This window comes from Penicillium solitum, assembly GCF_028829755.1.
Source record: "Penicillium solitum strain IBT 25940 chromosome Unknown utg000001l_segment0_segment0, whole genome shotgun sequence".
NCBI lineage: Eukaryota > Fungi > Ascomycota > Eurotiomycetes > Eurotiales > Aspergillaceae > Penicillium > Penicillium solitum.
Window position 1 is genome coordinate 6,961,450 of NW_027072121.1, and position 25,662 is coordinate 6,987,111.

The following is a 25,662-nucleotide window of genomic DNA, read 5'->3' on the forward strand; positions in this document are numbered from 1 at the left end:
AAAGAAGAAGGAATATAAAAAAAGTTTGAGGGCAAAGAAGGACAAAAAATGAGTAACCCCGAGTTTATGCCATGAGAAACAATGTATCGGATCAAGCTGATCACCGGAAGTCATCTTCCTCGTCAGCAACGACCGATGTGGCCTCGAGGCGCTGAACGAGGTCTTTAGTCTGCCGAGCGATCTCAAATGCAAGGGGTGGCAGTTTATTCGTGATTTCACGCAATTGCTCAGGGGTGGTGGCGTCTTCACCCTCACCAGCAGTGGCCGTCAACCGGCCGCGGAACTGGTCCAATGCCGCGATGACTGGTTCAGACGTCTGCCGCAAAGCGATGTCTCCGCTGCGTTCGCGAATCAGTTGCTCTGTAGCGGAAACCACATTCGCAACGACGTTTGAAATGGCAGAGACGTGCGTCTGGACAGTATGCATGTTGTCCTCTGCTCGGATACTGGCCACCAGAGCCTGAATTTGTTGGACCATGCCATCCGTCTGGTCCTCAACATAGAGCTAGGTAGGATTACCTGTCAGTAAATCATTCGTTATGGTATTATCCTTCTCGGGCTGACTCACCTTAAGCTCCAATATCTCGTGGTCTTCTTCCACATGTCCCCAGCCGTGATTGAGATTATTGGTCACACCATTCTGTACAGGGTACTGAGAGTCATCCGGACGACTAATGGCACTGTAGACGGAGTTATTGCTCATCCGCTTTTGACTGGCAGACGTATCAAAATAGTCAGGGAATTGCCCCTGAGATACATCCGCTTCGTAATCGTCATCTTCCAACTCATCTACAGGCGATGGATGGATTTTCACCGCCCGTATCAAGTCAACAATGGCTGTGCAAAGATGGGAGGCCGCCGCATCAAGGAGCGACACCGGAGATAGACCACTAGAGCTGGCGAAGTTGCGGGTAGCAGTGATCATATTGTTTGCTGTCGTAGAAACCTGGCCCTTGACCTTTGCGCGCAGAGTAGCCGATCCATCCACTGGGATCGGGGCATATTCCACGTCCTGGAGAATATGGCGGACTGCTACAATGACCATCTTGCTCTGGTGGAGCACGACGTGCGATTCCTCGAAACGCGCAACTCGCAGGAGCTCGTCCACAGACACTTGGAACCTAGTAACGTGGAAATCCTTGACCAACCCGTCGGGCTGTACCAACTCATGCTCTTCGGCAACAAGACTTGCGTCAGGCCGCGAGTCGGCGAAACCACCGGACGACGTGCGAAGATGCCGCAGCTGCGCCTTGACTTTGGCGTAGCGGTTCTTCCATTCGTTGGCATCTGCCTCGAGTCTGTGAACCTCGTTCGAGAGCTGTTCTTCGCGTTCCCAATTGGAGTGACTCTCTGCTGAAAGGGTCTTCATTTCCATGAGGAAAGTCGATGCCTCACGGCGGACCTCGTCGGTCACTTTTTTCTGCTGCTGCAACTCTGCTTGTAAGCTCTGGTGCTGAGTCTCTAGATCAACATAGCGGGCTTGGAGACCCGCATCATCGACACCCCGGGAAGAGTCATTGAGCTGGCCGCGAAGATCCCGTTCCATGGTCTCGTGTTCGGTTCGGACCCGCTCAAGCTCTAGCTGAAGCGAGCTGTTGAGATCCTCGGCTTTTGATACCTTGGTCTCAAGCTCGTGGCGTAAATCGTCCCACTCCTGGCGTTCGTTATGACTGATCCCGGAGGAATCTGCATCTTGTGATGACTGGGCCAACTCCTCATCCTTGGAGCGGACCAACTCTTCCAACTTTTCAATCTTATCTTGGAGAACCGACACTTGTGTCTGGCTTTCCACTAACAGTCTCCGTTCGCTCTCGCCCAGGGTCGTTGTAGTACCCCGTCGGCTCAAAACAGCATCTAAACCGAATGCATCACTCCGAGCATCATCCTCGTCCTCTGGTCCCATGTCATCGCTATCCTCAACCATCGTACTTTTATTGGGAACCATAGTATTGCTCTGGAAAGACCGAGGAAACGGCCCATCGCCATTAATACTCGGTGGTCCTCCAAGAGAGCCATTACGTGGAGGAAAAGGACTGCCTGGGGGACCACCGGACGGGTACCCCATACGCGAAGGAGGCCCCCGAGAGGACTGCTGGGAGGTACGAGCGCTGGGAGGGCCCATATTGGGAGGCGGCCGGGGGCGGTATTCTCGGCTCGTGAAATGTGGGAATCGGCGCTCCAGCTCACAGAAGACATCGGTCGCCAGATCTCGGAAGCGAACGTGGTGGAGCGCGGCAAGCTTTTGACGGGCATGGTTGCGCTTTTCGTGGAAATCGTTGCGAGCAGGGAGGTAAGGAGGCACGTCTGGACGGGGTGGTCGTCCGGGAGGCGGCGAGGCCTGCTGCCGCCGGATCAATTCGTCGTAGACATCGGTAGAAAGTTCGTGGAACTGGGTTGGCGATAGTCGCAGCAGTTTATCCCGGGCTTTATTCGACTTGCCACGGTCGTCGCGGGCTGTACCATTGAGGAATCTTTTCAGGACCACATAGTGCTGGCCCAGGATCTCCTCCATCTGACGATACCGTCTGCCATCGCGCGGGCCTTCCGCTAGTGTGCCGGAACTAGATCTTGCGGCGACCGAACTGGGTGGAGATGGGTTGCCGCTCCGGGTGGAGGGTGATAGCGAAGGAGGTGGCCCACTGGGACTTAGGGGTGCGCTCGGGCTGCCGGAGGTCGGAGGTGTGGCTAGGTTGGGTCGCGATGATGGGAATGTTGGTGAGAATGGTGAGTCCGACTTTCCATACTGATTTAGTCCCGACCATTCACTACCATCGACAGAAACAGGTGACATGGCTTCTGAACCCCCATTCATATCAGGGTCAAACTGGGGATGTTCCAACTTCTCCACCAATGAATATTCAACGCTGTCCAAAGGGCCAGCTATCACGGACTCGATTAATCGATAAAGGCATTCACTTCGTTACGGCCAAAAAATAAGCCCCCCGTATTTCTCCACTAAGATTCCGATCTGAGACAGGCTGGAGGTGAGGAGTTGTGATTCGCCACGAGGTCGTGAAGTGTCGAATAATTAGAGTAGCAGAAAGTATCAGATCCGAAGGAGTGAAGGACACTGATATGGGGGGAAAAGGGACAAGAAAGTGCGAGAGTGCGAGAGAGTGCGAGAGCGAAAGTGGTTTTTAGTGTAGTTGAACTCTCCGGAGTTCCCTTACGACAATACCCGTTCAGGTTCCTTACTCCGTACAGCTACTACATGTATCAATTGATGCATCTACAGGGGTTTTATGCGTGAGGATATGATTTCAGATCTGATCGGCCTAATTTTTCTTTCTTTTTTTATTTTTATTGAGGATTTTTTTTTTCACTTATCTGCATAATCCTAGAACAGCATTTCCTCTAAAAGCTTGATCAATACTAAGATCAATAGTTAAGAAAAGTTGGCTATACGATACTCGTATACGATACCTACCCAGGCACCTCTCCTGCCAAGGACACGGGCTAAGGGGGTTAATTCACAAGGGGCACACTATATAGTACACATGTATGGACTACATAGCCCAAGTTATATAGTCTTTCTTAACTAGTTAACTATAAACATGTCAAATAAAATAATACCCAACATCTCTACTCCGTACATTATGTATGATTAACAGAAGAGCACCATACATCCATGGATAGTATGAAAAGAAAAGGGGACAATTCTAGGCCCTTGCCTGCCCCATAATTTCTGTACACCGTATACTTTTTTTACCCGACAGTCCCACCTGGAATTATTGAAGAAGGCTTGAAAACAAATAAATTCTTTCGGTCATATCTATAAGTGGGAAGGAAAAAAAAAACCGAAACTAAGTACATCTAGAACGGCTTCAATCCCCGCATAAATGCTTTGAAGCGTTGGTTCTAGGGCTCCCAGTGGGGATGCCTTCAGTAGGCCTCATTTGGATCTTGCCGATCCACTGGCATGGAAAATAATTCCTCAATACCGGCCTATCCGGACATTGGATAGCGTCAGTAATCGACTTTTTTTTTTCCCCTGTCAGTTGAGAGGGTCTCCCATTATAATGCAGAGGCAAAGACAAGGCGAGTGATAGGTACGCCATAGGGTCTGCATGGAAAGTGAATGGTATCGGGAGAATCATGGGCCGTAGTCGCACATTTACATTGGCCGACGGCTGCGGGCCAGGAGGAGCTGGTCATGTCATTCGTTTATTTGGAGGTCATGGAAAGGCCACGAGTGGCGCTGACGGCAGAAGACACGGGGGTTGAGGACCGTGTGGGGGCTGCGCTACGGTTGTGGGCCATGTGTGCCTTGACGAGATGACCGGCAGCGAGTGCAGAGCACAGACTGAGCTCACCAGCGAGAACGGAGGCAGCAATGATACGTGACAACTGGCGCGCGTTTTCGCCGGGGGAAGTGGAGTGAGCACCGCGGACACCCAGGAGGTCCAGCATAGCACCTTGGGCTTCAAGGATAGTGCCACCGCCAATGGTGCCCACCTCAATGGAAGGCATAGACACAGCGATCTGGAGGTTGCCATTGTTGCTGTTTGGGAAATTATGATTAGCATCTCAAATTTTAAAAAGGCGGTGGATGGTAAGGAAAGCTTACTTCTTCATGGTGGTGATACAACTGCTGCTCTCAACGTTCTGGGCAGGATCCTGACCAGTAGCCAAGAAAATGGCAGACACGATGTTAGAGGCATGGGCATTGAAGCCACCCAAGCTGCCGGCCATCGCACTTCCGATCAAGTTCTTGCTGACGTTCAGCTCAACCAGTGCGTCGACGTCACTCTTGAGGACACTCTTGACAATATCACCAGGAATGATAGCCTCTGCCACGACGGACTTACCACGACCATCAGTCCAGTTGATCGCAGCAGACTTCTTATCCGTGCAGAAGTTACCGGAAAGCGAGATGATGGACATGTCCTCGAAGCCACACTCCTTGTGCATAACATCTAGCGCCTTCTCACAGCCCTTAGAGATCATGTTCATACCCATGGCATCACCAGTGGTAGTCTTGAAGCGGATGTACAGGTAGGTTCCGGCAAGAGCAGTCTTAAGACTCTGGAGACGGGCAAAGCGACTGGTCGAGTTGAAAGCTGCTGTAATGATACTCCGGCCTTCCTCAGAATCGATCCAAACCTTAGCAGCGGCAGCCCGGGCCAAGGTTGGGAAAGTCACACAAGGACCACGAGTCATACCATCACCGGTCAGAACAGTCACTGCACCGCCACCGGCGTTGATTGCCTTGGAGCCACGGCTCGTACTAGCCACCAAGACACCTTCAGTAGTGGCCATGGGGATGAAGTAGTTTTGTCCATCGATGTTGATAGGACCGGCGACACCAACAGGAAGGGGCAAGTAACCAATGACATTTTCACAGCAAGCACCGTGGACAAGGCCATAGTTGTAATCCTTGTAGGGGAGCTTGGAGCCCTCCAAAACGGAAGTAATAGCAGAGGTAGCAGGAGTCCGGGAGACCACAGATCTGCGGATCTTCACAGCACGAGTAAAGGCATCAACACGGCTCATCAAGTTCTCATCCTCCATGGACTTCTCCAGCGCGTAACCTGGAAGTTTTCCGCGAAGGGAAAGGTCGACCAGTTCCTCATCGTTAAGGATGGGCGCACGCTTTTCCTTGAGCAGAGCCTCACATTCTTCTGCAGTCCTGGTTGACTGTTGTTCATTGGGTTCAAACTTGGGGTAGACCTTCGGTGCGGCCACAGGCTCCGCGGGAAGAGCGGGGGCAGTCTCGGGGTCCTTGATACTCCAACGAGCAGCATTGAAAAGGTAGCCGTTAAGGATGATGCTGAGAGTCAAAGCGGCAATGATCCACTTGCTGATGATAGGGTCCTCGACGCTCTTGAGCAGACTTTCAAGAACCTTGCCACCCACGGCATCCAAGAACTGATCGGTGTACTCGATATCAAACGAACCAGAGTCAGCAGGGGCTGCGTAGTGAATGGAGGGGTACTCCAACTTGTACTTGATCGGGGAAAGGATGGTAACAATAGTCTCCTGCTTCTGGCTCTTGGCAGCCACATACACAGTATCCAAGCCGTTCTCTGCCACCTTGAAGGGATCAATGGGGGTAGGAGACAAGAAGCTGGAGAAACGGGAGAGCAGGCCATCGTTGCCGGTGTTCCGGAAAGGAATGGCTGACATATTCACAACATTGATCAAAATCAGACCACCAACCATGAGAATCTTGAACCGGCGCACGTTGCTGGACTTGATCTTGCGACCAAAGATGCTGGTGTCCGCCTCGCCAGATCCGGCGCTAGGCCAGTCGTTGCTAGAAGCGACATTCTCGGCAACAGTGTGAGTAATGCCATCCTCTTCCAAGGCCTTGCGTAGCGCCACGTGACGCTTAATCCGAGTGATCTCGAGCTTGATACAGAGAATGGTGGTATAGAAGGTGAAAAGAAGCACGCAGTCAAAGAACAAGATCAAGGCCGCGAGGAAGCAGAACTGCTGGAGTCCACCTTGAACGCCAGAGGCCGCACCCAAAGCCAAGAGACCAATCTCAATGCAGTAGTGCTGGACGATCTCGAAACCTTGGTCCTTGATCGCAGCTGCGATGGAGTCCTGGATGGATCGTGGTGTGCTCGATGCCAGCGGGCGAGGGGCAGCACCTGGACCAGGTCGGCGGTTGTCCACAGAAGCCTTCAGAACGGCCCGAGTAAACATAATCGGCTTCTCGAATCCAATGGTGACAACCAAAAATGGGAGACCTTCGGATAGCAGGAGGAGGTTGATAGGCACACCAAGTTTCGTAGTAACGTGTAGACCAAAAAGGAATGCAAAGGTACCAGAAAGGAGCACAGTAGCCGCAAGCCAAAAGTTGGAGCCCAATCGTCGCATGGAGAAGAAAAGAGAGACGAAGCTCAGGTGCATGGAGAGGTAGCCGAGAGCCATGATAACAATGTCAATGGTTTCCGCGTGCTTGATCAGATCCACAAAGGAATTCCACGCGTCCGCAATCCAGAGCTTTACAGCTCTACGAGATCCGTAGGCCGGGCCACGAGCAGCTCGCATGATCCATTTCTTGGATTCCTCCTCATCCTCATCCGTGGATGGGGTGGGGATCTCCTGCACGGCCCTCAGAAGTTCTGAGACTTGGTCAAAAGGCACGGTGTAAACCAGGGACGCGTCGTGGGTAAATTGCGAGAAGAGGTTCGGGGTGTAAGGCACCGAAGCGGCGGAGATATTGGCGGGAATCGGGACATCATCAGCTGCGGGAGCAGTTGAATCAGAGTTGGTGGAATCAGGGAAGATGAGGGTTGTCAGAGCCAGGTGCTGGGCAGCAGGCTTCTCGGTCTAAGATTGCATTGAGTTAATATTTCTTTCTCGGCACCTAAAAAGAGGAAAAAGGTGGGAGGTGGGCTCACCTGGGAGTCAGTCCAGCCGTCTTCCGCCTGCCACTTCCACGAAGTTGATTCACCGAGTCGCAGATTGCGGCTTCCCTGGAGAAGAGCATCGGCGTCAACCTGTCCCGCGACACTTCGTGGGTCTTTAGAGGTATCAAGCAGGCTTCCTTCGAGGAGACCCACATAGGTGGTGCTAGCAAGGATTGCAATCACCACGAGTGTGTGAATAGGGTGCACACAGGCCCGGCGAGAAATGGATTGGAGGCCCGATACAATCTGACGACGGATCCAGCTGGGTTGAGTTTCGCGCTCTTCCTCTGCTGAGCGAAGGCGTTTGGAGATAAACGAGGTAGCCATGGTGACGAGTCGCGAAGGAAGCGGTGAGGACGTCTGTTGAAGGCGTTGAGGGGAGTTTTAAGACGGTCCGCAAGGACCAGAACCTGCGAGGAAAGCCGTCGTGGGATGATGTCTTACACCAAAACCAATCCGGAGGAAAATCTTTGAATTAGGATATAATTCTATGACCGCATGTGGGCTGCACAAGTCGGTGTTGAGGGACTAGGCAGAGTTCCGGGCTATTTTTATTTTTCTCTTAGTTAGAGTCACCAATATCCAGATCAAAAGAGGACATACCGGGAAAAATTGAGAAACTCAAGGCACAGCCCTTGGAATTGGAGGTAAAAGGGAAAAAACTAAGGGCCCCCCTGAAGGTAAAATAATAAGTTGCCCGAGACCGCTGGAATTAAGTATCGCCGACAACGGGGGTCGCCAAGCCGCCAACCAGTGGGGAATTGCTCGGGTTTCCTGCGAGGTAATTTATTTTCTTGGACAGGGCTTTTTGGTATTTTATAAAAGAGAAAGAGAGACAAAGAAAAAGAAGAGAGAAAAGGGAAAAGAGGGGTTTGAGAAGAATGGATAGAACAATCATATCAATCTGACATATTATTTTGTACATTCATGGAGGGAATGGATTTTCTACATATGTAGTATTACGATCTAGGCTACATGATTTAATACAGAACCTGCATCTAGTGGCTTAAAAGATACCATGTAGCAATTTGAACATTTATATAAAGTACCACGAGGGTTGTTAGTATATGCAGTATGCAGTACCCTTTACTTTGTAAAGAAAACTTCCAAATAAAAACTTCCGTACAGGGTGCCTCGTACAATGTACAACCCAAAACATCTAGAGCTATTTGGATGTACCGGCATTTGTTTATCTCTGATACGCCTTTCTTTTTTATGCATTGTCGATCCTTTTCAACTATGGTCAAGTCATGCGACACATACCTTGCTATCTTGACTGAATTGAATTCTATTAAATTCTTTTGAATCTCTTCGGGAAATCATATTTCCCAAATCTTGTCTTTACGGGATAAAACAGAATGTGGGAGAGAACGATCAGCACAGACTCCACTCATTTTCGTCCAGGGTTACTTAGCCCTGTATTCAAATGAGGGTATGTTCCGTCCACGTCAGCCACACTGCCCTTAGTCTGAAGAGGAAAGTCGAAAAAAACCTACGAAGTAGTCGGCATCCAATCTGCAACTCCAGGTCAGAAAAAGAGTCCACTCAATTTCTCTGCCAGTGAAACGGAATCCACCCAGTGGAGCTACGGAGAAATCTGATAAAAATCTGATAACTCTGAGTCAAATCATCTTCTCGGATTCACCCGACACAGACTCCATGTATCCATAATAAACTCGGTAACCGAGCTTGCCAAGTTAAAAGGAGAAAAAGATAAGATCGTTTACTCGGTGAATCCCGACTATTCCGGTAAATGAGTTTGCAGAACTTCTTACCTCGGTGCCTTAGGTGCTTCAGATGCCTCAGGTGGCTTTCCCATTCCGTGTTAGTGTTCACCTCTTGCTCTTTTGGGTCACTGGACATGGCTCCTAAGCCAAGGACCCCCGGGGCACCTCCAGCCCTGGAGCACTCACCGAGCATTATATAATCCCGCAGACCCGGGCGCCCAGGCCGGAGTTGCATTTAGGCAGCCTTACCCCCCGGCCCAGGTGGCTGCTTACTGCGCATGCATCCTTCATCGCGCTCGTTTTCGCAGCGTTAGTTTTCGCTTTAGATACGGAGTGATTCTGATCGATCTATTGCCTTGAAAATGTGATTTTATTTACGGCCGCATCTAACGTGTGTCTTTCCTATCCCATATCATGGTTTCCATCATGCTCCGCTAGCGAGGCAAGGGTGACATCTCCCGATATGTCGACAACGGGAATGATTTTATCAATGTTCTTAGTACGAAGCTTGTCTAGGTCCCTTCTGCCTATGTAAATAGGTGTGTTGGCATTAAGTGGTTCTGCACGGTGGTAGCGATAGTGAAATCCTACGGAATGCCAAGTGCATATGTAAGATGCAAAGCGCGAACAAAGCAATTATTTAAAACCTGCATTTGCTATTTGCTAGTTTGCCTATAAAATGTTATCCAAGGTTACATATAGAAAAGTCGTCTGCACAGTTTATGCCACCTCCGTATACACCTAGGAAGACATCAAACATGACATATAAAGCACACCAGAGAGTTCTCACATATAACATCCCCGATACCATCTTGGTTTTGATAGATTAGAGTATAAGTCTTACGTCCTCTGAGAACAGAGGCCGCATAATCGTCCGATTATTCTTGTTCCATACAAATAGAGACCCCACCAATAGTCCCATTTACTTTTGTTTCTCTACAACATAATGCTCCCATGAAAACAAAAAGTAAACTATGAAGCTGTCAATCATGCCAATTTACAAAACCCTGGGTTTCCTTGGCTGTAAGCAAATTGGCATCAGCTTAAATCAGACCCATCTTCCCTACTTTTCTTTGTCCTTTACCACTCCACGCCCATCGCACAACAATGGGATAACCGATAATACAACACATATTACTTATATGCCTCGAGTACCTTTGTTGCAATTACCGAGCCCCTTCGCTCTGTAACCCCTTCGCTCTGTAACCACCGTTCTTACAATAGAAGCGAGAAGAGAAACTTCAATATACAAGCTATTTTGACCGGTGCTGCACACAGTTGTTTCAGGGCCAGGAATTCCGCACCCACTCATTGCTCGTTCAACTTGTGCAAGTACGCCGAATCGCAATTCGTGTCGACAAGGTTTCCAGCACAAGACGAAATACCGTAAAGGGAGGGCCGCTCAGGGTCTCCTTCCAATGGAGTAGAAGTCAAGATTTGGCCATTGCATCAGCCCAAAAGAACTTTCTACATGCATGACGCATTTTCCCAAACAGCATTACTGACCTTTTGCGCGAAAACTACACTACAATACGCATCCGATTATTTGAATCAACAACCCACTTCAGCCGAAGCAACGACCCTGAGCTCAACTTAATCAGATCGAAGATTATGTGGGACTACCTACAGGGTGCCCATACACTTCTTGTTTCATACTTGACGATTCCGCTGGAGACCTTTCCAACCCTCGCCTTCATCTCCATGTCTAATCTCGCCTTGGGCATTACCAAAGGCGGAGCATTTCTTTGTTTAGGCGACCATGATTGGGACGAAGATTTTGGTAGGAGAAATCTCGACTTGACACATACCCTTCAACGCCTCAGTGAACTGTTCTATGAAGCAACCCGACTTGGTCATCCACGATGTGGTATTATGCTAGATAATTTACCCGTGTTTTCTAGGTATGCAAGCAACTTCAAATATATCAACGGATAGTATTCTTCTAAATCCGACCGTGAGACTAAATGAACTTACCAAAGCTTTTGTAAGAGTCTAATAAAGGGCCACTTAAAATGTATATATATATGTAATAACCAGATAGTCTCGGGGTCACATCGGAGTAGGATAATGAGCCTCTGCCGCCGCCTCGAAGCCAAACAAATGAAACAGACATTCATTGTCATTAGCATAAGATCATTTTCTCCAGAAAATAATAGTAATAGTAATAGTAATAATAAGATTACGGTGAATCTCTGGTTAATTTTTATGACAAATATAGACAAGATTGTTCAAAATCAGAGGTATCATGTATTCTGTGGATAGGGCCTCTTATGGCAGGTGACCAGGATGGAAAAATGCAAACAGACCAATCTTCAGGAAATTAAAGCGCTAAAAAGAGCTTTGTTTTTCATTTTTCCCTCACAGATCCAAGGGGGTCTGCTTATTGTTAGTTTCGACTCCGACGGCGAAGCGCCCAGGGGCCCCGAATCAGCCAATGACCGTGCTTACTGAGCCAACGGACCTGCAGACCTGCAACATTCTTGCAAGCTTTGAAGATCGAGCACCTAAATTCATGCAGATGTCACGGCTACGCGCCAGGAGCGGAACCAAGCATGTCTCGAAATACTCCGTGACTCTAAATATCTCCCGAGAAAAGCCTTCTCACCCAATCATTTCCTGGTTTGTATAGAAGTTAGGGCATTGGGCCTGTATCTCAGTCTATTAACAGCTTTGATTGTAACGATGATGGTTTGGTATCAGGTTCAGAGTCTCTCCAATTAGACGCACAAGACTCGAAGTCAGACAATGATTTCTTTATGTGTAACATATTCCCTTGAAACCTTTTCATACCCATTCTTATCCTTATTTTTGTTGCAGCCTGGGGGTGTTTCGGTGAAAGACCAACAATCAACCCATTGTCTATTCACACCTATTGTCACAGGTCAATCATCCCAATGATTCTATTCATCTCGACAAAGCCCATTGTTGCAGCCTTCGACCTGGCCGCTTCAATCTTCTACGCCCAATAAATACGGCACTTCCCTCTTTATCATCCTCACCTCTGTTCCATATTTTTACGATCAAAGAAAGAAAACACTGCAATACTTACTCGAGTTGACGCCGCCGGCCGCCGTCCTCTTCAAATCTACAAACCCTCATTTTTGCACCCTTTGACCTCGAACCCTACATATCCAAAAACCACTATCACGATGTTGATCATCCTATTGATAGTGCTACTTGCTCTATACACCCCAACACAAGCCCATTCCTGGGTGGAAGAGCTCACCCTCATTGCTCCAAATGGAACCTTTGTCGGCACTCCGGGATATGCGCGAGGGAACTACTTGCGCACGACATCGGGCTTTAGCGACACTACCATGACCTACTTGATTCCGCCCAATACAAGAGCAAATGTGACTCAGATTCTGCCAAGCGACAAAATGTGCAAAGACACCCAGCAGGATCAAACCCAGTCAGAGGGAAGCCCTCGGCTTGAAGCTAGCGCTGGCGCGGCGATTGCCCTTCGCTACCAGGAGAACGGCCATGTGACACTTCCCCAGAACCAGCCCGGAAAGCCAGCCAACCGTGGAACCGTTTACGTATATGGCACCACACAACCCAAGACCGGCGAGAAATTCCTTGATGTCCATGGGGCCTGGACCCAAGATGGCACCGGAGGTGATGGGCGGGGTGTGCTCCTGTCAGTGCAGAACTACGACGACGGCCGTTGCTATCAGGTCAATTCGGGGCAAATCTCAGAGACTCGACAAACGAAGTATACCCACACAGCAGACCCGCGGATGGGAACAGACCTCTGGTGTCAGCAGGATATTCAACTGCCCTCCAATGCTCCCAGTGGGAAGCCCTACACACTCTATTGGGTGTGGGACTGGCCCACCGCTGCCGGTGGCGATCCCACATATCCAAATGGAAAGGCCGAGATCTACACAACTTGTATGGATGTGGACTTGGTGAACAAGGTCGGCAAGCAGGCAATCAAGAGCGACTATGAGACAGACCAAGATCTTAACAATGCTGCAATCCCTTCGCAGCTTGATGCACTCGGCGGTGCGATATCTTCTCAGGTATCCACCCCGGCATCCTCTCAGTCATCCTCTCAGCTGACCTCTCAGCCAACCTCTCAGCCGACCACTTTTGTCACATCGTTAGCTGCGACAGGAGTTGAACCTAAAACAGTCACAGTGACAGATTGGGAAATCAGCACCAGCACTGTATTTATGGCTGGGAGTCAACCCACATAAAATGAGGTTGAAAGACCCAAACATCCAAGATAGGACAATGCGACTAAAAATCTGAATGAAATGACAAACCTTTTGTTCCATCGTAATATAGTTACCAGTTATCCCCTTGTAACCTGAATCAATGTATCAGATGCCCCTACATACATAAATGAACCTGAAGGCATTGAAGTAGAACAATTCCATATATAGCCTTCAGTCCCAAACAGGAATAGACGAAACCAGACTTGAAACACGCTAAGGTTAAGTAGCACGTGATTGTCGACGGGTTCAAGCTTCACCCATTCACACACGCCCAACTCTGTGACTCTTGAGCGGCTGCCTTGCATATCGGCTGATTCCTGCTGCTTCCTTTGCTACAGTCCATCGGGATAAATCATATTGTCCCAACAATCAACAGCCCCGATCCCCATACCCACCTACCGCGCTGATCATTACTCCGGTACCTACAACCTAGACAGGTATGGCAATCTCCGAGCATTCACTCGCGAGTCTATTTCTCCTCAAATTTCCCATTTCCCATGTGGCCTTGACCTAATCCTTGTCACCGTGCGGTCTGCACATTCTTTCCCGCATAAGCGCTGTGCCTCCGTTACATTTGTATCTGACATTGGCCCTTTCTGCAGTTTTCTGCTATATTTAGCAATTCCCTACCCTCGAGATCGCGGGACAAACGGCTGGAACAACGGTCTCGGTTTCGCCAATCCCACTTTGAACGTATATTCTACTACGCAACCCTTGCAAACTCGCTGGCTTTTTCTCGTTGATATCATCTTCTCATCGTGATATCTTCCTCGTCGCGGTGCGGCGTTCCACTCGGACCACATTTGCCCCCCTCCCTCGTGTCGTTTGCCGATTACCCACCCATTCACCGTCCACCACACTGGAGCCCCTTGGGATAAACATCCTTTTTTTTTTTTGGCTCGAAAAGCTTGACATTCAAGGGCTGCCCCTTGTTTGAACCACACGGACCTAAAATCGTTTTTGGCCCCTTACGACTTTGGCGCTTGCTATATCGTACCTGAACCCAGTATCTCCTCGATCTCCGCTCACAGGATATACCTCCCTTGTTCGAACCGAAGGAACACCCGCTGCTTGCAACTACAAACTACAATAACTTGGACTACGTCAATCGCAATGCGAAACTAGATCGCAAACCACGCGACCGATGAACAACCCCACATTTCCTTTTCTGAGATCCGCCCCGTATTCCTCATTCTGAACCCAATTCTGGGTCTTTCTCTATGTCAACCATGATGTCCTCTCCCACATCATCGCAGAATATTCTGTCCACAAACAATCTCTCAGTGCTGCCACCCATCCTCACCGATGGGACAGTGAAACGATCATCGACGCATCCGAAGGATCGGCTCTCCACCTATTCCAATGTCTCGCTTGCATCGCAAAATCGTTCGCGCCCAGGCTCCCATGTCTTCCCCATTTTCCATACCAGCCTTCCATATGCTCTTGTGCGAGACTTCGCCTATCCGTCCACCCACCCCCTCCATTACGGGCCTCCCCCTCCTCGTGCCTCCGGGGTCTCCACACCGGCAAGTGAACATCGACGCCTCTCCGATCCACCGCCTTCGTGGGATATATCGCGGGGATGGTCAACAGGCCAATCGAGCACAGAACCTCAGATTAGCCATGTCCATCAACAGTTGCCAGCCATGTCCTTTGGGGATGGACCACCATACAGCGAGGATGAAGACCTGCATAGCCCAGTTGTGACCTCGCGTCATCGCAAGAAGTCTTCTGACATAAATGGTCTTGTAGATGAGAGGGTCATGTCTGGAACTGGCCAGGCGGTTAGCAATGATCGCGGAATGCTCGTTGGCATTAACGCTGATGGCAGTGAGACTTATTATGTAAATGATGGTGACACGTCAGATGATGGGCCAGGCGGTGAGTATGTGACATATCCCGCAAATGAAGGGCGCTATTCAATCATGGGATACAGCGCCCCAGGCGGCCAGCCGGGCTATGAACATGACCCTGGCTTTGAGTCCGAAGATGAAATCCCTGGTGGAAACCGATACTCTAGAGACTATCAGTTTGCCGTTGGCTGCCCGGATGAAGAGATGCATGGAAAAGCTGTTGCACTCTTTGACTTCACACGAGAGCATGAGAATGAACTGCCTCTTACCGAGGGCCAGGTGATTTATGTTTCATACCGGCATGGTCAGGGTTGGCTAGTTGCAGAAGATCCCAAGACAGGGGAGAATGGCCTTGTCCCGGAGGAGTTTGTGCGTCTTCTGCGAGACATCGAAGGAGGTTTGACGTCGTTGAACGGGGAACCGAATCCTGAGGTCACCGGGACTGCAGATGTCAATTTAGGCTCCACCGAGTCTGACCAAATATCTACACCTACCCAGGTAGAGCAGCAGCCTTCCTCTGACGCGAACGCCCAGTCTGAAAACAAAGCCACCAATGGCAACGGCAACGGCAATACCCCAGCTGCAGCCTCAACGGAAGACGCAGATGCATCTCAACCTGTGTCGGATACTAAGATCCCGACTGGTAAAGCGGCGGAGGACGCCGATAAGCGCTCTAGTACGGTGAACAAAACCTGATCCAATCGAACATTAGCCCTGAATGGCTTTGTTCCATACAAAACCTTGGCGGTGCTCCGTGCACGAATCATTTGGAGAGATGGCTTGTCTGTTTCAAGTTGCAACCCGCCATGAAACTCCGACAGCCGATAACCAAAGCTTGGCACCCTCCACTTTCCTGTGACTTGGAATATTTCAGATATGAAACATATATAGTTGGCTCGCTATATGAGTTGTTTCGTCGATGAACACTCAACCAGCACCTTGATGGATCACCCGCCAACCCCGAACCACCCAATCTCCGAGACCTTTCCAGAGCTCCATCTCTAGAGGTCTTTTTCTTTTTCTTTCACCCTTCTCTTCGGACGCTTTCGTCAGATTATAAACCCTCCTCTTTCTTTCTACCCTCATGTTCAACCCATCTTCCCGCGATGAATCATTACCGCAAGTTCCTCTTTATTAACGTATATCATCTCTCCTTCACGATTCCAATTCATGTCTTCTAATCATACACATCGGGGAAACATAACCTGGGATTGGAGAGGGTTGAGAATCCTCTTACTACATACCCCAAGTCTTTCGCCATATTGTCGCCTTATCTGTTCTGTCTTCCCACCATGTCTCTTATTACCCCCTATCGTCCGTCCTCCCTCTCCTGTATTTAGTTCCCTTCAGCGCAGCCGTTATACCAGCATCAATGAGCATCAGCATAATGCCGATTCAAATCTATTCAATTACCACTTATCATAAGATGTATCCCTAGTTATATATGGAAAGGTCCTCTGCACATATGTGCAGTTTATGTTTTTTTTTTAGCGCCTCCATATACATCCAAAAAATACATCCAAAAAATACCACACAAAAACACACCACAAGGCCGCATAGAGGTCAGATCCAGGGTCGAGTAAGGGAGAGTAGGGAGTAGACCATAAACAACATACAAGTATGAGCAAAGAAGAAGCCCTAATGTATGTCTCAATATCGCCGTACTGCTGACGAACAAAGCACATCTCTGTATCATTCTTCGGTGAGATATGGACAGTTTGCTTTTCAGCGCCACTAGCAAAACACCCAATATGCGGAGATCAGACATGTCCGGCACTTGGGACACGTATAGAAGAGAATCGTGGAGGACAACACACTTTTTTTTACGCGAAGTAAGATAAAAGCAAAAGATTTCGCTGCCTGCTCTGCTATAGTGCAGATATACCTAGGGAACCAACTGGAGAAGAAAACAAATGGGAATGGAATGGAGTATACAAAAACAGCAGAAGGAAGAAGAAATAAAAAAAAGACGTAGTCAAATCTGGAATTCTGAATGCTAAAATCATGGCCACATATCGCAAATGTAAGAAGCGAGCATGGACTCAGCGGGGGAAGAAGAAAAGGGATAACGAGTTGCTTTGCTAGCTGATTAACCAAGCAAATCATCAAAAGCAGAGCTAGACTGTTGCTTGTGCTGGGGCTGGTTGGGCGTGGAGGAGGTGCTGGAGGGAGCTGGGGCGCCCCAGATGCCGGCGCTAGCTTTTTCCTTGGCCATGCTGGCAAGGTTGGGGCCCTTGTTTGTGCCGGTGTTGGATTTCTGGATGCCGGCGCTGGCGCTGGCGGTCGACCACAGCGAGCCGAAGGCGTCGCCCGAGGGCTTCTTTGCTGCTGCTGAAGCTGGCTTGTTCGCTGTGGTGGGGGAAGCCACGGAGGACATGGAGGGGGTGGCACCGTGAGAGGATCCAGAATGTTGGGGCACGTTGACAGAGGTGAAGTAGTTGGGTGTGGCAGCTTGGTAGCCGGAGGGCTTCTGCTGTTGCATCGGGGCCATCTGCGAAAGGGGAGTGGGGATCCCGCTGGAAGAGGGAGTAGGAGTGGCCGATTTGAAGCCAACTAGGCCGTTGATGTTGGCACCCTGCGAGGCCGAGATTGGCTGAGGTGCAACGAATTGGGTGTTCGAACTTGTGCTGGCAGTGGAAGCTGGAGGGGGGATGCCGAACTGGTTTGACGACTGGGTAGGCTGGGTAGCTGGGGTTGCGGACTGGAAGTCGTCGAAGTCGTCGTCGTCGGCCGGGGTTGGGTCTAGTATGTTGAGAGCACTGCCGGCAGGTTGCTTGCCAGCTGAGGTGGAAGCTGTGGTAGTAACAGGCTCGTCGTCGCCAAAGTCGAAGAGGTCCGCGACAGGCGCAGGAGCCGGCTCGGACTTCTTTGCTTGGGGCTTCGCCCGGGCGGCAGGCTCACGCGGGCGCGCGGGAGCATCTCCCTCGTCATACTCGTCATACTCGTCGAAGCGGTTGGGCCGGCGTCCGGTGTCCTGGAAATCAACGCCAGCTTGCCCGCCAGATTCCCCACCAAAGCCACCGCCGTCACCGTAGACACCTCCGCTGTATCCACCGTACCCCATACTCTCGCTACCAAAGCCTCCATAACGGCCCGAGCCCGAGCTAGACATGCCTGATCCGGCACCCATGCCACCTTCGAAACCACTGAACTTGTTGCGGTTGTTCTTGGCCTTCTTTCTTTCGGTCCGAATCTGATCCACATCGCCCAGCAATTTCACCAGCTCGGACGACCGGTTGCGCACATTGATACCCTGGTCCTTGCCGTTCATATCAATGTAGTGGAACTGCCGGAGCATCCGAATCAACGACATGTGGGATCGTGCATCATCGACGACTCGTTCGGAACCGTTCTTGACAAGGAATTCAAGGAGCTGGAGACTCTATAAATTGGAGGGGAAATAGCGTTAGTCATAGCACATCCGCATAAATAACCATGCTTCTCTTACCTTGTAGATCTGTCGCCATTCCTCTGCAGCCTTGTCGGTGAATCGCTTGTAGATAAGGGGCATGATCTCATTGAGTAATTGGCTGTAGTAACGGAAGGTTAGCGCATGCGCATTGGTGTGGGTAAGATCGGGCAAGGTGGACTGACTAGCTATGCGTTCCATTGGCAATATCCTGCATCAACGTGGTCGAGGCACCCCAGGGTTCATTGTTTGTAGCTTCCCGGACCTGACTTGTGTAAGCGTTGGATCGCATAATCTCCTCATCTTCACCCTGCGAAAGGCCATGTTGGTTCGCGCAGAGGCGATTGCGTACGAACCTTGGATTCCATCTCGGTATAGTTCATGACAGCTATGACGGAATCAAATCAGTTCCCGCAGATTGTAAGATGCATGCAAGCTAGTTCGACTTTGTTCACAACGCACTCGGACCAAGCGGAATTCAAACTTACCATTCTGCACCTTGCGAACACCGGCCTTGAGGTCATACAAGGACATGTTGCTGACCTGGTCTTTGAGGTTGGAGAAATCCATGGCGAGGGGTGACTGCTAGTCGTCAGGACAAATATGGGGAAACGAGGACCTAGTAAAAGAGATAATAGCAGCACAGGCAATTGGAAGCCTAGCACAGAAAGAATCAGAAATCCCTGAGGACTAACGTGGACAGTTGGAGGGGGGAAGATGCCCGGTTTCCAGCTGGCAACCCGATTGAATGCGCCACGTCACGTGGCAACCCCTGACCAAGCCTTGTATACTTCCAATGGCTACAATAAACGACTGTTCTACATAAATTCTATTTTTTTACTTGAAGAGTTTTCTGGAAATTTGAATTGTTTTACAATTGATACTGAATGGTATCATACTGTGTACATGTTATTCGCCCGTATAGACCGAACGCTATCGCTATCGAAATCAACAAAATACCCATGGTATCTTAAACAAAAAGAAAAGAGAATAAAAAAGAAAAAAGAAAGAAAAAAGAAGACAGGAAAAATAATAATATCAATAAGAATGTGCACGCAATTCATCCCTCATCAAGTCCATAAGCCATGACTCTCACTCGTTATAGAACTTCTTCATGATCAAATGCAAGAAGAGGTTAACATTGACTCGCATCTGTCCGTCAAAGAAGTCCATGAATTGCGTGTTGTTGAACTGAGCCTGCAGCAAGTCGTCCAGCGGTACCTGTGCGTTGGCGCCGGGAATCATCATGACACCGCTGCTCCCGTCAATGGTGAATACACCAACTTCGTTACTTGAGATGGTCAAGTCGACTCGATCCCATTGCCGCTCGGCGTAGCCCTTCCAGGCAACCAGAACACCTCGGTCCGCCAGAGTGCGCGCAGAATACTTGTAGGATCCAAATTTGAATATCTTGCCGGATTTTTGCAGCTCTCGTTGATGATCCCATTGCTTGGTGAACGGCATGAGGAATCGCTTCTTTCCTTTCTTGTTCTGTAACGTGATCATAGCCTGCTCAATGTAATCGTTGTATGTCTTGAGCTGCTGGTCTAGGTAGACGGCTTGGCCGCTGAGCCTCTGAGAGGTCAGCCGAGCACCCTCCAGTTCACGCTCTCGCTGAATTCTCCGACGATGTTTAGTACGGATGTCGATGGCGATGGCGTTCAACAAGTCCTGATAATGGTTGTGACGATTGATTTTGCCATTCTGTTCAAGCCGAAGGATGTTTTCGAGTGCAATGCCCTTGAGCTCGGAATAGCTCATAGCACTAATGTCAATTAAGCTATTAGCTTCAGAGTAAGCGCCTCGGCGAGGGTTGTTGTTGCTCAGTTCTTCCCGAACCAAAGTGTGCCACCGCTCCTCGTCCTCGGCTGTCGGTGGCTTGAGCATGACGTCCATTAGGTTGGCACCAGTTTGGACTCGGATGATGTAAAGGATGCAGCGCTTAGTCTCCATAAAGAGTGTCTTAACATCTGCTTCGGGGTCTGGGAGGGAGAGTTAGAAAAATAAACAGGTAGGGGCTTGTTTCGATCCCTTACCTTCAACCTGGGCCAACTTGGGATTCAATGTGAGATTGATCTCGGTAGAGCTGACGCCCATCAATTCGTTCTCGTTACTCTTGACATTGCCAAGTTCGCGCACAAGTTCCTTGAGGAAGTCATCCGGGTGGGGGCACATATAGTTAATCTCAGACGCCACCAGCTGGTGAATCGAGAAGATGTCAGACATCTTAATGTACAGGGTAGGCTTGGCCTTGGCATAGAGATCATTGAATTCATCAATGTCGAAATAAGCCTCTGCATCCTGGACTGAGATCATCTGACCCCAGATACGGCCTAGGCGCTGGATTGAGTCTCCAATGTAGTTGTTGAGCGGCTGCAGATAGACGTTCTCTGCTCCAAAGAGTCTCCCAGATGCAATCTGAGCGAAGACCTTCGATATTTCTCCAAGATTTCGCTTTTGTTCTTGGGTGAGGCCACGATCGATCACACCGTACTTCTCTGGCTCGAGAACAGCAGGCTGGAAGTAATTTTTCCATACCCAGTGGCCGACCGTCTGAAGAATCAATCCAGGGTCCTCACCAGAGAACCTCTGGAGTAGGTTTTGATACATCTGCTGCGCGAGATATCTGATACCGAATGGCATACGGTACAGGGAGTCCTCAAAGCCAAGGAATAATTGGTCAACAATGTCACGAAGATCCTGCAAATGCTGAATGAACGTCTCTCTGGTTTCGGGGTCTCTGATCGCTTCTTCTCTGGGAAGATCCGGTTGTCGGCGGCTTCGTTGGCCGGTCTGAAGCTCCTCGTTGTTGATTGCGGAACGGTAGATTTGAATGGGATCACTCTCCAAGTCAAGGTCCGGGTTTTCGATAACAAACTCCTTTACGACAACCCCCAAGACTTCGCGCATGAACTTCCGATCGCGTGATGACTTGGCATATGAGGCGAAAAGCTTGTTCCAGAAGGAGGTACAGCGCAAATATTCGGGAAGAGATGTGAAGCTTTCAATGTCCTCTTTGACGGATCGTGCCAGGAGCTTAATGAGATAATACTCCTCGCGTCGTTTCTGGGAGTATCCAAAGAGACCCATCATCAAGTGCCGGATCCGCTCATATTCCTTGTCCGAAGTGTTGAGCTCGCGCAATCGCCGGAACAAGCGAGCCAGGTACTGCGATTGGGTTTGGAGAAGGAAGAAAAACACCTGATACTGGTCCAACTTTTTCCTTGAGGTCTTGTTAAGGGCCTTCAGATCGTAGGGATCCTTGGAAGAAATCTCGGTGTTTGATAGCAAGTTGCCAATGTGACCACCGAAGTGCTTTTGATGCTTGACGACTTCATCCAGAGTAATCTTGTTCTTGACAAGAAGGGCAATCTTGATATCAAGTTGACTGATGTACTGTTCAGCAAGCTCGTTTTGTCGCACTTGTTGAACAACCGCCTTTCGCAGACGCTCGAACTCGATCTCTTCGTCGAAGTCGAAATCACTGTCGTTGAGAAGGTGCACGAAACCCTTGACTGTTCCAACGGGTGGATTCTTTCCGCTGGTCAGGCTCTTATAAGCCTGACCTTGGATGCGGGCTCGGATAACACTCTGGGCCTTGATCACCTTCTCCATGTTTTCATTATAATGCTGGCGTCTTTCCTCAAAGCGGTTGCATACAATTTGTCCTCTGATGCGTGCTTGGAAGTCTGTGATAAAGTCCTCCTCTACCTCAAGATCGGTCAGGAGCTCGCCAACTTCAACTCGCGCAAGCATTGCCCGACTTAAAGATTGGAGTTGAACAACTTCTTCCTCGTTATCCTCAAGCTGAGACAATATGTCGCCCACCTCCATTCGTGAGATGGCAGCACGAGCTAGGGCCTGCAGATCAACAATGGCATGTTCATGCTGCCCCAGTTCATGCCTTTGTGCAAGTAGATAGTTCCTGTGGATGACGCCACGGGATCGGGACTGTAGTTCCAAGATGGAGGGTTCCTCCTCGAGCAATGCGGTTCTCTGGACATCCAATGATTCTCTCAAAGCCTGTCCCCTGAGAATAGCCTGCAGGTCGATCACTGGCAACAGATGTTCCGCAAGCTCGGAAAGAATGGCTGAGGTGTTTTTTCTTACAGCAGCGGCCCGCGCCATAGCTTGCAATGCAGCACATTCATTTTCTGTTTCTTCTAGTGCCTCTAGCAGCAAAGTTTGGCGTTGTCGAGCAATCAGAGACCTGATAGTTGATTGAATGCAGATAATTTGGGATGCTTCGTTGTTGAGCAGAACCTTCATCTGAGACAAGTTTTGACGGGCAATCGACCCTCGAATTACCGCCTGCAGCGACTTCACGGGTGTTTCAATTAGTTTTACCTCGTGGGAGTGAGCATTCATCTGTCTTCGTTGCAAGGTACCGCGGATGGCAGCTTGAAGCGATTTGACGGAACTGCCAACCTGCTGGACCTCCTGAGACTGAGCATTCATTTGTCTTCGTTGCAAGGTACCGCGGATGGCAGCTTGAAGCGATTTGACGGAACTGCCAACCTGCTGGACCTCCTGAGACTGAGCATTCATCTCTCGTCGTTGTAAGGTACCACGGATGGCAGCTTGGAGCGACTTGACGGAACTGCCAACTTGTTTCAGCTCTTGAGACCGAGCCTCCATCTGCTTTCGCTGCAAGGCACCGCGAATGAAAGCTTGAAGTGATCTCACGTCATTTTCAGCATGTCGAGACTCTTCGTATTGGTCACCAACATTCATGCGTTGCAATGCACCTCTTATCGCGGCCTGGATCTGCTTGATACCAGACTCTTCTCGTCGTGCAAGAGTTTGTAGCTGACTAGCCTGTGCGCGAGCCCTGGAGCCCCGAATCAGGCTCTGGAATTGCAGAACATCTGTTTCCTGAGATTGTCGCCATTGCTTGTCACCTTGTTCACCGCGACGTACAATGAAGCCTCGACTAATAGCCTGCAGTCCAACCGCAAACTGGAGCATGCTTAATCGGTATTCACTAATTTGCCGTGCCCAATCTCCACGCAGACGTGACTGTAGCTCAATGAGGAGGGGTTCGAAGTCCCACAGATCGTTCATCGTGTTGCCAAGCTTTAAACGCATCATGGCTCCTCTGACTTGAGCCTGGAAATCGCAGATTGAGGCTTCATTTTCGTGTAGCTCTCGATCAATACGATCCTCCTCCGATTCAACGGGCTCTGGTTCTGGTTCAGGTTCCGCGCCAAAGTTTGCAGCCATACCTGCAAAGCTAGGCATGCTCACACCGGCCTTGTCCAGTCCTTTTTGGGTTTTCTCAAGTTCGTGGTGTTCAAACTCAAGCTGACCAACCAAGTTACCCATTCGGAAGTCTAGCATGCCATTTTTGAAGAGCAACCATGACAACGCGTGAATGCAGTGTATGACCTTGGGGATGTTTTTCTTTTCATACAAGTCGATGAGTTCGAATCGAAACAATTCTGGCAACTCAATCTCATCAAGGAAACGGAAAAACAAGGCGATGTTGTCGGAATGGCGATATTGTAACTTGGGGTGTCGGAAAATGCGGAGGGCTTTGCCCGCATACATTGCTTGCACCACCTCCGCCAAAGTGACGCCGTCTCGCAGTCCTTCCTCCAGCTGAACGATTGGCGGAATTTGCTTTTGAATTACATCTTCAATCCACTGTTTGGCTTCTCCGATATGGCACAAATACTCGTATGCTTGGATGAATTGTCGCTGCTGGTCCATCCAATTTCCGGCTGCCCATGAGGACGCCTTCGGTTTTTCGGGGGATACTGCGCCATTTCTTCCGGCTACCGAGTCCGCTCGCTTAAGTCGTCGTCTGCCTTGTAAACCCACCACAGAGGCTGCGGCCGCGCCGAATTCGTTTTCACCGGACTGTGCAAACTTTGAGAGAGTTCTGAGATGACCCGTGGATGATTTTTGCAACGTTTCAAGTTCGGGTGCGGAGAGTGCAGCAGTCAGCTGCGGGGGATGAGCACCATGAGGTAATGTCTTTTGGGGAGACGAAGGACGCGATGTTCCGGGCACAGGAGACCAGTTGCGGGGAGAGGTAGGTGGTGGTGGGCTCTGTGGTTCGTAGGTGTGTGTTTTGTGACGCGGAGACAGATTTTCACGCGGAGATAAATTTTCTTTAAGATGGAGATTACGCGATTCGGGGGTGCTGGGTCGATAGTCCTTCCACGGGGGTGGTTCATTGATTGTTTGGCTTCGTGCATGTCGGTACCCGCCAGTATTCGCGGTTGAGGATGAAGGATTAGGGGCTTGTGGCAGTGGTCGGAGAGATCGGCGAATATTGTCGTACGCTGTACCAGCATTCGACCAATTTCCTCGTTCCATTGCGTCTGTAACAGTCGTTCCTGAGCTTATACTGCTTGCCTCACTCTTCCCTCGGAAGTGACCCAAATTGTGTGATGCCGATGCATTAGAGGAAACGGTACTAGTCCGACTAGGCGCAAACGAGCTTGAGGCGATGGAATATGCAGACGAGTTCGTGGACGCTGTCGACCCGTGTCGTAATGGGCTGGTGGACTGCGAGGGAAGGTCCGTCTGGGCCCGCTTGAGGGATGGAAATTGAGTCGACATCATTTAATCTCAGGACGGTATGCGAAATTGGATTGAAAAATGTCGCGCTCCTTTGACCGCATCCCTGCTCCGGTGGTAGATGCGGAATGCGCGGGTTAAACAAGGTCTCCAAGACCTTTTCCAGAGAGACGTTCTAGATTGGATAGCATTCAAGGGCAACCTCCCATGACTTAGCTGCGAAGAAAATCCAATCAACTGATGCGTAAGTTGTGTCAATAAGGTCTGGGCTCGTGGATCCCCGATGATGGAATTGTTGACGGTGGGGGTGCAAGTGCGACCAAGATTCCCCAAAGTGGGCGCAGGGGGCACAACAAATCTCCAGATCGGGTATGGCGCCATCAGGTGATTGTGGCTTGTCGATCTTGAGTCACGTGATGTTAAGAACTAAGAGATTGTGTTACTCGACAAGTCACAGATTGGACATGGATCTGTTACTTACTACTCATTTTCAATTCTTTGACATTGGAAAAGTCCCTCACGGTAAATTGCTCGATATGCTGAACATTCCTTTCAATCCCA

At 49.8% G+C, this 25,662-nt stretch overlaps 7 protein-coding genes across 7 annotated transcripts; 3 read left to right on the forward strand and 4 right to left on the reverse strand.

Moving 5' to 3' along the window:
• Window positions 1-100: 100 nt before the first annotated feature.
• Window positions 101-2,812, reverse strand: N7455_002645 (putative cell polarity protein; the record flags this gene model as incomplete). Its single annotated transcript, XM_040953233.2, has 2 exons — window positions 101-505; window positions 569-2,812. 2 exons carry the CDS (start codon window positions 2,810-2,812, stop codon window positions 101-103), a joined length of 2,649 nt encoding a protein of 882 aa, XP_040816110.2.
• Window positions 2,813-3,741: 929 nt separating this feature from the next.
• On the reverse strand, window positions 3,742-7,688 carry hmg1 (HMG-CoA reductase; the record flags this gene model as incomplete). Its single annotated transcript, XM_040953279.2, has 3 exons — window positions 3,742-4,501; window positions 4,568-7,281; window positions 7,353-7,688. The coding sequence occupies 3 exons, from the start codon at window positions 7,686-7,688 to the stop codon at window positions 4,165-4,167; spliced, it is 3,387 nt and encodes a 1,128-aa protein (XP_040816230.1). The 3' UTR covers window positions 3,742-4,164.
• Window positions 7,689-12,237: 4,549 nt separating this feature from the next.
• N7455_002647 (uncharacterized protein) lies at window positions 12,238-14,073 on the forward strand (the record flags this gene model as incomplete). The annotated part of the gene is made up of 3 exons (XM_040953446.2): window positions 12,238-13,276; window positions 13,688-13,748; window positions 13,914-14,073. The coding sequence occupies 3 exons, from the start codon at window positions 12,238-12,240 to the stop codon at window positions 14,071-14,073; spliced, it is 1,260 nt and encodes a 419-aa protein (XP_040816212.2).
• Window positions 14,074-14,540: 467 nt separating this feature from the next.
• Window positions 14,541-15,860, forward strand: N7455_002648 (adaptor protein NBP2; the record flags this gene model as incomplete). The annotated part of the gene is made up of 1 exon (XM_040953280.2): window positions 14,541-15,860. One exon carries the CDS (start codon window positions 14,541-14,543, stop codon window positions 15,858-15,860), a length of 1,320 nt encoding a protein of 439 aa, XP_040816108.2.
• A 110-nt stretch (window positions 15,861-15,970) lies between these two features.
• Window positions 15,971-16,345, forward strand: N7455_002649 (uncharacterized protein; the record flags this gene model as incomplete). The annotated part of the gene is made up of 2 exons (XM_065604327.1): window positions 15,971-16,054; window positions 16,100-16,345. The coding sequence occupies 2 exons, from the start codon at window positions 15,971-15,973 to the stop codon at window positions 16,343-16,345; spliced, it is 330 nt and encodes a 109-aa protein (XP_065462818.1).
• Window positions 16,346-17,253: 908 nt separating this feature from the next.
• On the reverse strand, window positions 17,254-19,143 carry N7455_002650 (ENTH domain-containing protein; the record flags this gene model as incomplete). The annotated part of the gene is made up of 5 exons (XM_065604328.1): window positions 17,254-18,546; window positions 18,613-18,694; window positions 18,759-18,838; window positions 18,930-18,961; window positions 19,062-19,143. The coding sequence occupies 5 exons, from the start codon at window positions 19,141-19,143 to the stop codon at window positions 17,254-17,256; spliced, it is 1,569 nt and encodes a 522-aa protein (XP_065462819.1).
• A 522-nt stretch (window positions 19,144-19,665) lies between these two features.
• Window positions 19,666-25,146, reverse strand: N7455_002651 (putative Ras GTPase activating protein; the record flags this gene model as incomplete). Its single annotated transcript, XM_040953398.2, has 2 exons — window positions 19,666-20,555; window positions 20,610-25,146. 2 exons carry the CDS (start codon window positions 25,144-25,146, stop codon window positions 19,666-19,668), a joined length of 5,427 nt encoding a protein of 1,808 aa, XP_040816117.2.
• Between the last annotated feature and the right edge of the window lie 516 nt (window positions 25,147-25,662).